This window comes from Medicago truncatula, chromosome 2 (assembly GCF_003473485.1).
Source record: "Medicago truncatula cultivar Jemalong A17 chromosome 2, MtrunA17r5.0-ANR, whole genome shotgun sequence".
Classification (NCBI taxonomy): Eukaryota; Viridiplantae; Streptophyta; class Magnoliopsida; order Fabales; family Fabaceae; genus Medicago; species Medicago truncatula.
Window position 1 is genome coordinate 14,725,463 of NC_053043.1, and position 16,229 is coordinate 14,741,691.

The 16,229-nt window shown below is 33.4% G+C and overlaps 2 protein-coding genes across 4 annotated transcripts; both read left to right on the top strand.

The window, feature by feature from the left end:
• The first annotated feature begins 1,324 nt into the window (after positions 1-1,324).
• Positions 1,325-3,861, top strand: LOC25488179 (pentatricopeptide repeat-containing protein At2g37230). The gene has a single exon (XM_013607849.3). The coding sequence runs from the start codon at positions 1,404-1,406 to the stop codon at positions 3,639-3,641; it is 2,238 nt and encodes a 745-aa protein (XP_013463303.1). The 5' UTR covers positions 1,325-1,403; the 3' UTR covers positions 3,642-3,861.
• A 4,045-nt stretch (positions 3,862-7,906) lies between these two features.
• Positions 7,907-15,521, top strand: LOC25488180 (uncharacterized). Of its 3 annotated transcripts, XM_024777416.2 has the most exons (5): positions 7,907-8,087; positions 8,229-8,389; positions 10,739-10,893; positions 11,084-11,153; positions 15,247-15,521. In XM_024777416.2, exons 1-4 carry the CDS (start codon positions 7,981-7,983, stop codon positions 11,102-11,104), a joined length of 444 nt encoding a protein of 147 aa, XP_024633184.1. In that variant the 5' UTR covers positions 7,907-7,980; the 3' UTR covers positions 11,105-11,153; positions 15,247-15,521. The 3 variants fall into 3 exon arrangements, with proteins under 3 accessions (XP_024633184.1, XP_024633183.1, XP_024633185.1); XM_024777415.2 differs by lacking the exon at positions 15,247-15,521 and having other exon boundaries at positions 11,084-11,428; XM_024777417.2 differs by lacking the exon at positions 15,247-15,521 and having other exon boundaries at positions 7,910-8,087; positions 8,229-8,383; positions 11,084-11,428.
• The last annotated feature ends 708 nt before the right edge of the window (positions 15,522-16,229 follow it).

Here is a 16,229-nt window from a genome sequence, read left to right on the forward strand (position 1 = left end):
TTTCATAATATAAATGATCAAAAATAAGTTAAAGCCAAAATTAAATTAAATAATAGGGTTAATAGTGCTTTTCACCCCTGTAAATTTTTCGGTTTTATTTGCATCCTTGTAAAACTTTTTTTTTTCTCCAGAAAACACTCCTCCCCCATCCAACTCAGCAAATTCGCTTACGTGGCGCTGATTTGACATTTTTTTTCATTTTTAATTGGCCACATGTAAAAAAAATATTTCCACATCAAATTTTACTTTTAAAATATTTGAAAATGAATTTTAAAAAATAAAAAAATCATAAAAATATTCAGTTTTTTTTATCCAAAAATTTTAAAAATAAAAAAATAATTTTTAAAAAATTCCGAAAAGATAGTATGATTTTTTCCGAAATATAAAAAAATAGAAAAATAGAAAAAAAATTAGATTTTTTTTTTCAAAAATTAGAAAAAAAACTATTAAGATTTTAAAAAATTATGGAATTTAATTTTCAAAATTAAAAAAAAGGTCAGATTTTTTAATAATATTATGAAAAAAAATTTAATTTTAAAAAATCTGGATACAAATTTAGAGGGTTTTAAAAAAGTCGTGGAAATTCCATTTTTCCTAGAATTAAGCTTTTTCCTTAGAGGAGGTAGAAATTATAAATCTTTTATTTGTGGAATGAAATGATTTTTTCCCAATATTTTATTAAAATTGTGGAATAAAATTTTCGAATAAAAAATCTGAATTTTTTCTATATTTGTATACAGTTTTTTTTAAAAAATCTAACCTCTTTTGTAATTTTGAAAATTTGCTTTATTTTGAAAATTAAATTCCAGAATTTTTTAAAATATTTTTAATTTTAAAAAAATCTGATTACATTTTCTGATTTTTTCTAATTTTTAAAATATTTGAAAAAAAATCTATTTTTTTTTCAATTTTTAAATTTTTTGGAAACAAATATGACTATTTTATTGTTTTTTTATATTTTTTTTGAATTTTTTAAAAATTAATTTTCGATTTTTGATTTTTTTTTTATTTTTAAAATTTATATTCAAATATTTTAAAAATAAAATCTGATGTGAATATATTTTTTACACGTGGCCAATTAAAAAAAATAAAAAATGAGAAAAAAAATATCAAATCAGCGCCACATAAGTGAATTTGCTGAGTTAGATGGAGGAGAGTTGTTTTCTGAAGGAAAAAAAAAAAATTTTACAAGGAAGTCATTCAAACCAAAAATGTTTGTATGGATGAAAAATCGAAAATGATCTATATCACAGGTGAAAAACACTATTAAACCTAAATAATATTACATCCAGTTTTTAAATTAATAAAATAAAATAAACCAGCAAGCAAAAGAGGGTGGGTCTTAAACCCTAATAACCCTCGAATCTTCACCACGAAGCTGCAGAATCTCACTTCTCACAACCATGTCTTTCTTTTCCAACAACTCCAAGCTTCTCCGATGGCGTCCATCTCTCCACCCAATCTTCCCCTCCACTTACCTCTCCCGTTTCTCCACCTCCACTTCCATCGCCGAACCCCTCTCCGAACCCGACCTCCCTCTCCACACCCCTCCTGAACCTCTCTCCGAGCCTCACCTCCCACAATCCCGAACCAGAACCACCCAATCCCAATCCCAAAACCCAGAACACATCATCACCCGCATGCTCACAAACCGCGTCTGGACAACCCGTCTCCAACATTCAATCCGCTCCGTCGTCTCCAAATTCGATTCAAATCTTGTTTACAACATCCTTCACTCCACCGCCGCCGCAAATCCCGATCAAGCTTTAAAATTCTACAGATGGCTGGAAAGATCTAATCTTTTCATTCATGACACTAACACCACTCTCAAAATGCTTCAAATCCTAACCCGTTATAACAAACTTAACCATGCTCGTTGTATTCTACTTGATTTACCTAAAAAGGGGTTACCTTATGATGAAGATATGTTTGTTGCTTTGATCGAAGGCTATGGTCGTGCTGGGATTGTTCAGGAAGCTGTTAAGATCTTTCAGAAGTGTGATCAAAAGAGTGTTAAGGCTTATGATGCTTTGTTTAAGGTGATTTTGAGGAGAGGAAGGTATATGATGGCGAAACGGGTTTATAATGCGATGTTGAGGGAAGGTATTGAACCTACTAGACATACTTATAATATTCTGCTTTGGGGTATGTTTTTGTCTTTGAAATTAGATACTGCTGTTAGGTTTTATGATGATATGAAAAGTAGGGGTATTGAGCCTGATGTTGTGACGTATAATACTTTGATTCATGGGTTTTTTCGGTTTAAGAAAGTTGATGAGGCAGAGAGTTTGTTTGTGGAGATGAAAGGGAAGAATTTGATGCCCAATGTGATTAGTTATACTACTATGTTGAAAGGGTTTGTTGATGTGGGGAAGGTTGATAGGGCGTTTGAGGTTTTTGAGGAGATGAAGGATTGTGGGATTAAGCCGAATGCTGTTACGTTTACTACGTTGTTGCCAGGGTTGTGTGATGCTGATAAAATGGTGGAGGCAGGGAATGTTTTGGGGGAGATGGTGGAGAGGTATATTGCTCCTAAGGATAATTCGGTTTTCATGAAGTTGATGGAGTGTCAGTGTAAAGGTGGGAACTTGGATGCTGCGGTGGATGTGTTGAACGCGATGATTAGGTTGAGTATTCCTACGGAGGCGGGTCATTATGGTGTGTTGATTGAGAATTTCTGTAAGGCTAATGTGTATGACCGGGCGGAGAAATTGTTGGATAAGTTGATTGAGAAGGATATTGTGTTGAGGCCAGAGACTTCCTATGAAATGGAAGCTAGTGCTTATAACCGGATGATTGGGTATCTGTGTGACAATGGGAAGACGGCGAAAGCGGAAATGTTTTTTCGGCAGTTGATGAAAAAGGGTGTTCTGGATCCAGTTGCTTTTAATAATTTGATGTGTGGACACTCGAAAGAAGGAAACCCTGACTCTGCATTTGAGATTGCTACGATCATGAGTAGGAGAAAGGTTCATAGTGATGAATATTCCTATAGATTGCTTATCGAGAGTTACTTGAGAAAAGGAGAACCTGCTGATGCTAAAACAGCTTTGGACCACATGCTTGAAGGTGGACATGAACCAAATTCGTCCCTTTACAGGTCAGTTATGGAGAGTTTGTTTGAAGATGGCAGGGTCCAAACTGCAAGCAGAGTAATGAAAAATATGGTGGAGAAGGGGGTGAAGAACAATATGGACTTGGTTTCAAAGATATTGGAGGCCCTTTTCATCAGAGGTCATGTTGAAGAAGCTTTGGGCAGAATTGATTTGCTTATGAACAGTGGGTGTGAGCCTGATTTTGACCACCTTCTATCCATTCTCTGTGAGAAAGAAAAGAGGATTGCTGCTCTCAGATTGTTAGATTTTGTTCTCGAGAGAGACATCATCATTGACTTTTCAAACTATGATAAGGTTTTAGATACTCTCTTAGCAGCAGGAAAGACCCTCAACGCATATTCCATCTTATGTAAAATTATGGAGAAACGAGGTGCAACAGATTGGAGCAGCCGGGACGAGCTGATCAAGAGCCTTAATCAGCAAGGGAACACAAAGCAAGCAGATGTCTTGTCGAGAATGGTCAAAGAAAAAGTGGCAAGTCCTCCAAAGAAAGAGGGAAAGAAGAAAGCAAGTAGAGCTGCATAATCTGTTCTCTCTTCATTTTCTACTTAAAGTTTTAGAGGTGAGACTTATTAATGGGTTTTGGTTGTAATAAGTTGTTATACGAGGAAGAGAAATCATAAATTGTTTTTCATTTATAATCAAGAACTTTGATTCCTTCCAGCTGATCAGTGTTTTGTTTTGACACATTCTTTCTATATTTTATTTAGTCTACTATCAAGCTCTCAAGCTGTGTAACTTGTTATTTATTTTCTCTTGGAATGGCATGAGAAGTTTGAACTGAAATCAAACATTTCTCAAATTTACAAGATTTGTGAATTCTTTTAGTTCTCTTTTATTTTGCTTTCCGAAATTCCTATTTGACCGTTCTGAATATACAAGGTGTTAAATCCGTCCAACTTCCAAAAACTGCCACCATCAGCCATGGGTAGATATATGGATTATCTCGAAGTCTGTTCTGGATATACGGTCCTTGATACAAACATCATTTATTCATGTATATCACAAAACTTTGCCCTAGTGCGTTTGATCTGATTTATATGCAAATGATAGATCTTATTTTGCTGATGTTTACTCATATTCTTGAACTCTATAATCCGTGAAATACGTCATCATATAATTCATACTTTTTGCTTGTGTTGGTCTGGAAAACAAGTCTGTCATTATTCCAACTCCTTAAATTGCAATCAGCAGTTGCGAATTTTAGTTTTGCAGCAATGCATGGTTGTTGCCCCTGCCCTTGAGGATGTTGAGCACCGTTCCTACTGGTTAGCTATTTGATGCCTGCAGGCCCAGTAGTGACAATGCTGGAGGTATTGCCGAGGTGACAGGCATGAGTGATCATATCTGTGAATGAATTGATGTCATTGATGCTACTAGCAACACTAAATATTAACTTAAGTTACACCTTATTAGTTCCACTTTTATAAGGTACTGCTAAAGTTAACTGTTCAACCAAACTGGTGCGTCTGTTTGGGGTTTTTAAGCATGTTGTCATGACTTAAATATGTCTCGGATTTTCGAAGGGTAACAATATGTACTATTCCATGTGGATGATTGTGTGTTTGGTGCATACAGCTTTTGTACGTTATAGCAATCCTCTATGCAAAGGAATTGGTTATTCAATTCAAAGGAATTGTAAGACCCGCTCAGTGGTTCCCCTGCCTCTCAATCCTACGCATTTCGATGTCAATTAATATGAGAAATGATATTTGTACATCAATTTTATGACAACTTTTAAACAACATTCTCTCTCATACTCACATTATAATCTTATTCTCTCTCTTCATTTTTCTCTCTCAATTGTTTTTGATCAATGAAAAGAGAGAGAAAAGAAGTTGTCACAAAAATTGTCTCAAATGGATGTTCAAATATCACTACTCAATTAATATAGTTATTATTATAGACGACACAAAAATTTGTTCCTCAACGACAACAAAGATGACACACATTTCCACCCTAGGCAAGGGGTGTAATCTAGTTTTAATGCTTGTTTGTTTTAACGTCCACATGAGCAATCACTGTTTCGATTTTTTGTTTGTTTGTTGAAATAACTGTTTCGGTTGTAGCTAGCTATTGGAGTGTTGCTTTCAACACATCCACTATATATAAAGTTATCCACATGTTTAAAAGTTATTACTATATTTGCTTCCTTAAACATTGTTCAGAGGGTATTGGTTAGCATTTTCCTATAATAAATAGACTTAATACATCGTTTAGTTCCTTAACTTAATTTTTTTGTTTAGAATAGTCCCTTAACTTAAAAACGTTTCAAATTGGTTGCTTATGTCTTCTTCCGTTACCACTTTTGGTCCTCTCCGTTAGTTTTTAACATCAAATGTCTAAGGTGAACCATATTTAAAGGTGGTCCACCATACGCCTTATTAATTTTTTTAATTGCAACCATTTGATTTTTTCTTTAAAAGATGACCGTTGAATCATGTAGAGTCTATTGTATTTTACTGTGAACCACTAACACCTAATAAAATTCATTCATCTTCTTCTTCCCTCATCTCTTCCCTCATCCGTTCATGAACTTCAACAACAACTTCATCAATAAAATCCAAAATATCCAAAATGAATAAATATTATACACCTACTCTTTAATCACCAGAGTCTATTGTATTTTACTGTGAACCACTAACACCTAATAAAATTCATTCATCTTCTTCTTCCCTCATCCCTTCATGAACTTCAACAACAACTTCATCAATAAAATCCAAAAAATCCTAAATGAATAAATATTATACACATACTCTTTAATCACCAGACAACCATCATTGTCATCTTTATCTATCATCATCAACACCCTCCTTTGTCATCATCAATTCATACCCAAATTCATTAACTCCACCATACCCATAACCATCGCAAAATCAAAAGAAGGGTTCAAATCCATTATTTTAAAAAGAAACAAAATCGGGTCATCATTAGGAGATTAAGTTGTTAACTCACAATTTGAAGATCCACAACCGGTTTCTTTCAATTCTTCCAACTCCAATTTCCATTCCCAATTCGAAACCCTAGAACTTTTCTGATACCAATTCTTCGATTCGATGGCACCAAAGTGAGAGAAGAAGCCAGCTGAGAAGAAACCCGCAGAGGAGAAGAAATACACTGTCGAGGAGAAAGCTCATGCGGGTGCTAACTGCAGTGAGACTTGTTCTTCCTGGAGAATTGGCCAAGCATGTTGTGTCTGAGGGTACTAACTACTTAAGTTTGTGACAAATTTTACAAGTTCTTAAACACGAGACTATGTTGTGGACTTGTGGTTGTTTTGAAGTTCTTGCTTGCTGGATCGTTATGTTGAAGCACCATTAGATTTTTAATTTTTGAGGAGGGCTAGCAACACTTTCTTTTTAATATTCTCTCTAGCATTCACTCTCTCATTGGATGAAATTAATGTGGATCCCACACTTTGAAAACGGATCCCCACATAAAATGGTGGAGTCCTCATTGATTTCATCCAATGATAGAGTGAGTGCTGTAGAGAATGTTAAAAAGAGAGTGTTGTTAGCCTTCTTCTTTAATTTTTTTTTTAATAGATTTTACCTTTTCATAGTTGTAGTTAACTAACGTGATCTTTTTTATCCCTCTTGTGTATTATAAAAAAAAGTCACAATTTTGACAATTGTACATTTTATGTGAAAGCCATGAATTCATGATGTTGAAGAGATGAATTGATGTTGAATTTGAGTTTTATTTGTTGGTTAAATGTTGATTTTTTTCTGGATTTTTTTGGTATATTGTATGAATGTGTATGAATTTTGTATGAACATGAAGAAATGGTGGAAGGAAAAAGATGAAGAAAGGGAAAAAAAATTAGGTGTTGGTGGTTCATTGTTGTATATAATAGACATGCAATCGAATGACTGAAATCAAATCAAAGATATTAGATATTAAAAAACTAATGGAGAGGACCAAAAGAGGTAACAGAAGAAGACTTAAGAGTTAAGAGACCAATTTAAGATGTTTTTTAGTTAGCGGACCATTCTCAAAAAAAGAATTAAGTTAAGTGATCAAATGATGTATTAAGCCTAATAAATAAAAACAAACATACAATCAGTCGGGGATTAGAAGAAAAGACAAGGAAAACAAAAGAGTGATCAGACAAATTGATCCTAAAATGTAAGTATTGACCAAAATAGTCTCTCGATTTTATAAATTAACAAATACATCGAGAAATTGTAAAATGTTATTTATCATATGTTTTATTTTTCAATTTTGGAGGATCAAAATAGATTTTATCATTTGGATGATTTAAAGAACCGATTTTGTTTGTAGAATTGATTCTACTTGAAGTTAAGATTTATAACTTTTTCCTTTTCCAATTGATTTTAACCTTAAAATTATCGTTAAATTCATTTTTGCATAAATACAAACATAAATCATTTTACCTTCAACTCATTATTATTTAGAACCAATTCATTCAAAATCAGTTATTGTCACCGGCACACACTTAAAATAATTTTTCCATTATATACTATGACACGACACATGAACTAAACATGTTATATTGCATGTGAGATCATATGAGATACTACATTAACTAAACATATTACATTGCACTTGATCCTACATCAATTTTAGTTATCTTATGGAAAAATTTATCAATAATTATTAATTACAGGGAGAAAATTTATGAGAAAAAGGGTAAGAAAAACATTTACCTTTTTCTTTCTTTTTCGCAGTAAAAAGAAGAATTTATGAAAAGGAAAGAGATGGTAGATTCAGAGCATCCAAAAACTACCGGTCAAATTAACTATTTCTTTAGTGCTATAAATCAAATTGTATTTGAAAAAGTTAAAAAGACAAGTTAAAATTTTCTGTAAACGCACAACGGAAAATTTCTCCCAAATTCGAAATGGCGAAAGAGATCGAAACTCTTACAGAAGATGAACGACGCGCACTTCGTGGCAGCAAATTCGCTCCTCTTCCCATTCTTCCCAACTCCCACAAATCCAAACCCAGGTAGGGTTCCTCTTTTAATTTTACGCTTCATAACTAACCCAACCAACCAATTGGTGAAATTTTTTATTTTGAATTCGTGGGTTGATTTGTAATTCCTTTAACTTTAGTGGGTCTGATTTGGATTTGTGATTTTTGGAGTAGATTGGCTCATCCTGGTGGACCTGTTGCGACGAATAAAGCGGCGGCTTTGGCTAAGTTTTTGGAGAGGAAGTTGAAGGAACCTAATGGATTGGCGTCTATTAACCCTGATCTACTTGAAGTTGCTGTTAAAAATGCCAAACAAACTGTTTCTACAAGTAATGGTTTGAATTTCTCTCTGTTTTTGTTTGTTGTGTGTGTTTGATTATTTCTTTTTGTTCATTTTATTTGGTTATTAATTGATGATGTGGTGATTGGTTTATGTTTTGTTACTGTAATTATCTGTATGATGATGATATCAAGTGTTTTTTTTAGAGATTATTGTGGAATGATGGGTTTGACCTGGCTTATGATAATTTGATACATATTTGTATCAGAGTATCCGATATGATGCGTGTCCGATTCAGATATATGATAATATATGATACAATGTGTTTAGGGTACATATACAAAAGTCACAAAATATACTAAATATATTATTGCAGTCCATTGATGATGACCAAAAATATGATGAAAATTTGATTAAGAGAAGAAATGGTGAACTGGTATAAATTGCATATGTTATTATTAATATGTAAGTGGGAAAATAGGGATTAATAGTTGAATGGGTGATATGTTGTCATGTGTGTTTTTCTGTTATTGGGTTTGGCTTGTGATAATTTGATGCATATATTTATAATCCTTTTGCCATGTTTAATAAGAAAATGTTTTTTTGAGCAATATAAGAAATGTTATGTTTGGGAATAGTAAATTAGTGATTTATGAGTGTATTGTGGTAACTGGTAAGACATGGTAACACCAGTTGTCAATGTGATCTTTCCGATTTCATGGTTGAGCTTTCCTGCTTGGTTGTTACTTGTTTGTAGTATTAGAATGAGGGAATTTTGATATATGTATAATATATATTGTGTCTTGGCCTTTTGGGTAACACTTGTACATATGTTGCGTGCTCGTGCGCATGCACATCTTCATGCATGAACAGATTAGAGTCACTTGACATGTATATCCCCTCTTCTCTCTTATCTCCCATTTAAACCCGTTGTTAGGGCAATTCATGGCCATACATGCAGACACCATATCCTAGAGCCAGATTAGGGACACAGCATTCACACACCATATCTTAGAGCCAGATTAGGGACTCAACATGCACACATCCTCTCTTTTCTCTTTTCCTTTTGAATAATCTTAAGGAGGTTTTGGAGGGGGTGAGATGGTCGGATGTAGAGAAATTTTGGTGTTGGTGTCCGCAATATGGAGGTAAGTTTTCAGTAAAATCAATGTATTCGTTGTTGGAGGATTTGGTTTTATTAGACCCTAGATTGGGTGAGGCGGAGGAACGTGCGTTTGTGTCTTTGTGGAAAAGCCCGGGGTCTTTGAAAGTGATTGCCCTTTGTGATCGCATTCCTTCTAGAGTTAACCTTGCTAAGCGTAATGTGCTTGATCAGGAGAGTCCTACTAGATGTGTGTTTTGTGACAATGCGGAGGAAACATCGTTAATCTTTTTTTTTTGCATCGCAATGTCTCGTTTGAACTGTTGTCCAAGGTGAATTGGCTAGGCATCAGCTCAACTACCCCACAGAATTTGTTTATTCAAATGCCATGTTTGATTGGTGAGTCTTGGAATAAGAAGATCCACAAGGGGTATTGGTTAATAGGCACGCGGCAACTTGGGTACTTTGGAAGTCTATAAACGATCAGATTTTTATTGATGTGGTCAAGAGCGTTGACGCCATTTTTGAGGGAATTAAGGCGATATCCGGGAGGTGGCATCTTGGTAGATCGAAATCGCCTCCTTGCCTCTTCTATGAATGGTGTTGGAATCCTCATGATTTTCTGAATAGGTAAGTTTGGTGGTGCTTTAGCTTCAGGCACTCTTGGCAGGGGTGTGTTGGTCTGCTGAAGCAGTCTGGTTCTGCTGTCTGCTGTGTCTGGAGGTTTCAGGTCTGGTTGTGCAGTTTAGAGTTCTCTGCTAGCTGCTGTGCTGTTTTGAGTCTTTGCTGCTGTTTGGTTTCAGTCTGCTGAGCAGTGTGCGTTTGGGGGTTGTTTTTCTGGTCTGGCTGTGTCCTTCGGCTGGCAGCAGTTCTGTTTAATTGGGTGCATTGGTTTTGGTCTGGGCAGTAGCCTTTGGTGTTTGCCTAATAGTGGATGTAGGGGTGCTTTGATGTGCCAATTGGTGTTGTTGTTGTAATTTGCTGTTGATCGTTGTAGGTGTTTTTGTGTTTTGTTATCCTTGTATTTGTTCGGTTCTTGCGCCCCTTGTTCGTCTTGAGCTTGGTTGCATTATTACTCGTCTTGAGCTCGGTTGCATTATTAATAAAATTTAGCCGTTTCAAAAAAAAAAATGTTAGACATAAGCTTTCCTGTCAGATATGGATTTTTTATTTTTTATTTCTATAACCAAAACATTAATCTAATTTGTATTATAGCCATTAAGCTAATATTTTATGTCTCTCTTCAATTGAATTTGTAGGATAGTCATTAAGTGTTTCCTTTGTGATTCTCTTCAATTTTAGGTGGTACTTCTAATTCAAAAAGAAATGTCCGGCATGTAGAATCCTTTGGCGACTCAGATGCAAGTGAAGAGGAACAAAATGATCTCCCTGCGGTAAAGGAATGCAAGAAGAAGAAAAAGAAGAAGAAAGAAAAGAAGAAAAATAAAAAACGAAAGGTCACTACTTGTTAATGTGATTGGTTATTTTCCTAGACACTTTTACAATGTGAATAACTAGCATGATTTATGGTTTCTTTCCTCACAGATGAAAATTGTTTGGTGGAGCTTTTGCTATAATTTATGTTTTAGATGAGCTACAAACATAGCATTATGAACTTGTTTTTGATTTTCAGTTTATTTCTTTCAGGATGTGATACTTTTAGGATGACAAAGATGCAGATAGGGTGTTGTCAGAAAAATTGTTATTCATTCAAATGGTAATATATGAATTTAAGAAATTAATTCAATAGGTTAGTATCACTATTAAACAACTGTGTTTCTTAGGAAAATACTCAAGTTAAAATTTCACACGACTGTCTTGTGAAATTTGGGTCTAGTTTCCTTTTCTTAGGAATTAAATGTGACCCTATTGGTATTTATTGATATATTTTTAGACAGAGGTAAACAAAATTTCACATGACACTCATATGAAAGTTTGAAAAAATTATTTACATTGGTAGGTTTTGAATGCAGGTCATATAATCCTCCTATTCCAAATTTATCTGTGTTTTTATAAAGATTTCTCTGTTAATTTTTATCCTTTAGATAATCAAAACCTATTATAATTGTTGATGATGATGCGAGGGATTTCCAAATTAATAAAAATCATGTGATACACATTGGATGACCCAAAATTCAGTGTACGACGTAAAATTGATGTGAGAACAGCTGAGCAGTGGGCACCCGACTGCTGTTTGCCAGGGCGCTAGGCTCCCTCTAGCTTGTGCAAAATCAATGTTTTCAAATTTTTTGGGTTCCAAATACTGCATCTTCTTTATGGATTTGATATTGAAATGTAAAGGTGTGTTCTTACTACATGTTTATTACATGACAGTAAACGAATGAATAAACACATCTCTTGATTAAAAAATCTGATCATGAATGATTGTGACTCTCGGTTAATATAGTATTTTTTCCCAAATGAATTGTCTCTTGATCTATATTAGTGCAACGACCACTACATCAAGACACACATAATTGAGGCTTGTTCTCAGGCATTTTTCACCATTTGCATTCACTAAACCATTATTTTATTTGCTAGTGCATGAGAGTAGAGTAAGTGAAAGAAACATTTTTCTTTAAAATACTATCGAAAGATAGGCTTGAAGTAAGTGTGTAATTCACTTCAAAGTTTCCAAAGAATCTTGAAAGGGATTTGTTGTTCTTCCCATTTGCATCCAATATCATAAATTGGTGGGGGTGAATTGAACCTAAACACTTTGGAAATTCTTTGGACAATCATTATCATCTTCTATTTGTTCAAGGTTTTTTTGCAGCATTCTCCAACACAGATTTGAAAATTATTAGGTTCGTTTATCGATTTATTTGTGTGCAATGGTTGTTTCATTGAATAAAATGATTTCTAACTTCATTAAGTTGGAAAAATTTGACGGTGACAATTTCATTCGTTGGCAAAAGGTGCAATTTCTCCTCAACTTTGAAGGTTGTGTATGTGTTGAATACTCCGAGGCCAGTGGATAAAGATAACAAGATTGTTGCAGAAACTAGATAAAGGAATAAGTGAGAAAATAACGATTACATATACATATGACACATTCTCAACGGGGTGTCAGATTCTTTGTTCAATATCTATCAGAATAAAAAGTATGCTGAAGATCTTTGGGACAAACTTGAAGCAAGGTACATGCCAGAAGATGCAACAAGTAAGAAATTTCTTGTTACTCATTTTAATAATTGTTAGATGGTTGATAACAGGGTTGTAATGGAACAAATGCATGATATAGAATGAATTCTTATAATTATAAACAACATAAAATGCATATGAATGAAACCATCATTTTTTTTTTGATCAATGAATGAAACCATCATTGTCTTCTCAATAATTGATAAACTACATCTTTCATGGAAAAACTTCAAAGAAGTATGCAACATAAAAAGTTTGTCTTGATCAATTGGAGAGTCATCTTTGAGTCAAAGAATATATACTTGAAGTGAGCGTGTTCAAGGTTTCCAAAGTTTTTTGGATGAGAATTTGCCATTTTCGATACTGTTCTTCTAATCGAAGATGATTTCCCAATTGATCAAAAGAAATGTCCTCCCTTTTTTACGTTTCGTATTTCTTTTGAAGTCTTTCCATGAAGGAGAGAACTTATCAATGGTAGAAGAGACAATTATGGTTTCATCCATATACATTTTATGCTGTTTATAATTAATAAACATTCGTTCTATTTCATGCATTTGTTCCATTACAGGCCCATATCAAGCATCTTAAAATCATTAAAATAAGAAACAAAAAATTTCTTGTTGCATCTTCTTGCATGTAACTTGCTTTAATTTTTTCCAAAGATCCTTGTCAAAATTTTAACTCTGATAGATATCGAACAAAGAATATGACATTGTATTGAGAACGTGTCCCATGCATATTTATTCGTCATTTTCCCAATTTTGTCTTTCTCTAGTTTCTGCAACAGTCTTGTTATCTTTGTCCATTGACTTTGGAGTATTCAACACATGCACAACCTTCAAAGTTGCAAGGAGAAATTGCATCGTTTGGCAACGAATGAAATTGCCACAATCAAGTTTCTCTAACTTTATGAATTTAGAAGTCATGTCCTTATTTTGATATTCGAACCTAAACATCGTTAGATCTGTGCTGGGGACTGCTGCTATAAAACTCTGAACAAGAAGATGACAATTGCACAAAGAATTTTTAAAGCGTGTATGTCAAATTCAACTTCAGGTTCGATTCACCCCATCAATCTAGGATTTTTGGATGAAAATGAGAAGACAATGAATCCCCTTCAAGATACTTTAAAAGTGAATTGCAGACCCACTTCAAGCCTATCTATCAACAGTATTTTACGGATAAATATTTCATTCACTTAATCTCGTGCACTATAGAAGAATCATTTTGGAAATGGAACAGAAATTGCTGATAACAAGTCTCCAGTACGCATGTCTTGATACAATGATTGTTGCACTGCTCATAGAGCAAGACACACCTCTTTGTTTGGGGAAAAACACTCTTCATCAAGAGTCACAATAATTCATGATAAGATTTTTGAATCCAGAGATGTATTGTAACAACACATTTACTTTTCAATAGCAAATCCATGAAGAGGCACAACATTGGAAGCATAGCATTTAGAGTACAATAGTGAGAAAATTGATTCTTCACAACCTAGAGGGCACCGTGGCAGCACCACTTTCAAATTTTTGTTTCACATTTGTAGTAGTTATTCCCTCAATTCCATATATCTAATCATTTTGCTTTGTTTGTAATAAAAAACCCTTGTGAAGAGTTCTGTTCATGCACGTAATAGAGCTCATGAATAAAAGTCGTCTTAATTTTTTTTTATTTTACGACAATATATATAAGCATTTGTATAACCAGTAACCACAATAGGCTATCCATCAAACTTGAGTTTAAGTTCAATTTCAAATGAAATATTTGCATGTTCGTCTTAATTCATTAAATAACACACACGTACAGGTTTGTGTGTGTGTGTATGTGTCTGACACCTTTTTAAGCCATGCAAATTGAAATAATGGCATGCAGTGCCATGGCTAGTTTATTTTGTTTTGGGGGTATCAAGGCTATATCTTGATTGCAAAATCAGATGATTTTTTTTTTCTCTCATTTATAAAGTTACAATTATTTCTTATAATAATCAAAAGAATAAACGAAATCAATTAATAAAAACACTTCTTAAAAAAAAAGAATAGTGTAAGTCATGAGAAGTTTCATCATTGTTGGGTATTGCTCCCTCCGTCCCAAATTGTATGTCGCTTTATAATACCAATGAAATATTAATGTTACTCCCTCTTCTTTCAATTATTTCATTAACTATTAATTACTCCCTCTTCTTTCAATTATTTCATTTATCTTTTCAATACTATTTATTAAGGATAATTTTGTAAAACAACTCATAATTTCTCTTTCCCACACAATATTAATTACATTTCTTAATACGTGTAAAATGGCCAAAACGTCATACAATTTGGGACGGAGGGAGTAGTAATTTTTTTTTGTTGCTGTTGCTGCTGAGGATTACATGAAGTACTTGTTATTTAGTTAGGCTGGTCTATTTGGAAACACGAAATAATGTGGCATTCCACGCGCAGCAGGGGCAAGATGTACATTTGATTGATGGTTTTAAATTATTATCGTGGCAGAGGAAGTCTTCTGTAGACACAATCAGGAACAAAATTTAGGCACACACATAAATTAAAAAAATTAAAAGATAAATAAAATAGTCACATCAATCAATATCACTTTAATTATTTTCTTTTAATTTTTTTAGCTTCATAAGTGTGTGCCTAAATGTGAGGTGTTGGTCCTGTGACTAGGTAAGAGTTTCTCTATCTTGGCAATGGATCCTTCTTTATGTGGCCATTCACGATGGAGTTGGAGGTTTTGACTCAAGTTTGGTTTATGATTGTGTGTGCGTGTTTAGCTTGGGTTTGGTTTTGGTTTTGGCATTGATTTTGAAGGTTTGTTTTATTGGTGTTGATGGTAGCTCTTGATTGAGTTGTGTATTTATTGTTGTTTACGATGAATGATGTGTATGAATTTCTTTTGGATGTTATGCTTATACACGATGTCCTTTACTTTTTTGTTTCCATCTTGTTGGTGTCGACTCGTCTTATGCTGCTGTCTATATACGGCGCTCTTTTTTCCTTAGTAATATAATAAAAAAAAAAGCGTTGATTAAGTAAAATTTAGTTTAAGTATCAAGATTTTCATGAATAGAAATATCATTTAATTATATATATAAGATTGTTTTAAGTAAAATTTACTTAACTCATACTAATTAAGTTTGATTGAATTAGATGACGAGTTTAACTAAATTGACACGTGAACTCCCTTTTATGAGTTAAGTTAAACCCTCATATTTTCAAATTAATAAACTTCTCTCTTTATGAATGACTCAATTGACTGATTTACACATGCCAATCTTCACAATTTTTATCTTTTAATATTTTTAATTATCTATTAACAAAAATTATAAAAATTAGATTTTTAAAAATATTGATCCAAACAAAGTTAACAACATATGAAATGCTATCACCTTTCTTTATATTTTTATAGAAAAATATGGTGTACACACATACTCATTAATTATTTGATAGAAATAACTACTTCCTCCGGTCATATTTATAAACAAAAAACAACTTTTTAGATACATCTAATAATTAATGTATCTAACTCATAAATCTGATCGGATACATTAATTATTCAATGTATATAAAAAATTATTTTTTGTTTATATACGTGACCAGAGAAAATATTTCTATAGAGAATAATGTTAGACCAACACCCATTTTTTCAA

Coding starts and splice junctions, on each gene's coding strand:
- LOC25488180 (XM_024777416.2), top strand. CDS start 7,981: ATGGCGAAAGAGATCGAAACTCTTACAGAAGATGAACGACGCGCACTT. Junction 8,088..8,228: donor TCCCACAAATCCAAACCCAG/GTAGGGTTCCTC, acceptor TTTTTGGAGTAG/ATTGGCTCATCCTGGTGGAC. Junction 10,894..11,083: donor AGAAAAATAAAAAACGAAAG/GTCACTACTTGT, acceptor TATTTCTTTCAG/GATGTGATACTTTTAGGATG.
- LOC25488179 (XM_013607849.3), top strand. CDS start 1,404: ATGTCTTTCTTTTCCAACAACTCCAAGCTTCTCCGATGGCGTCCATCT.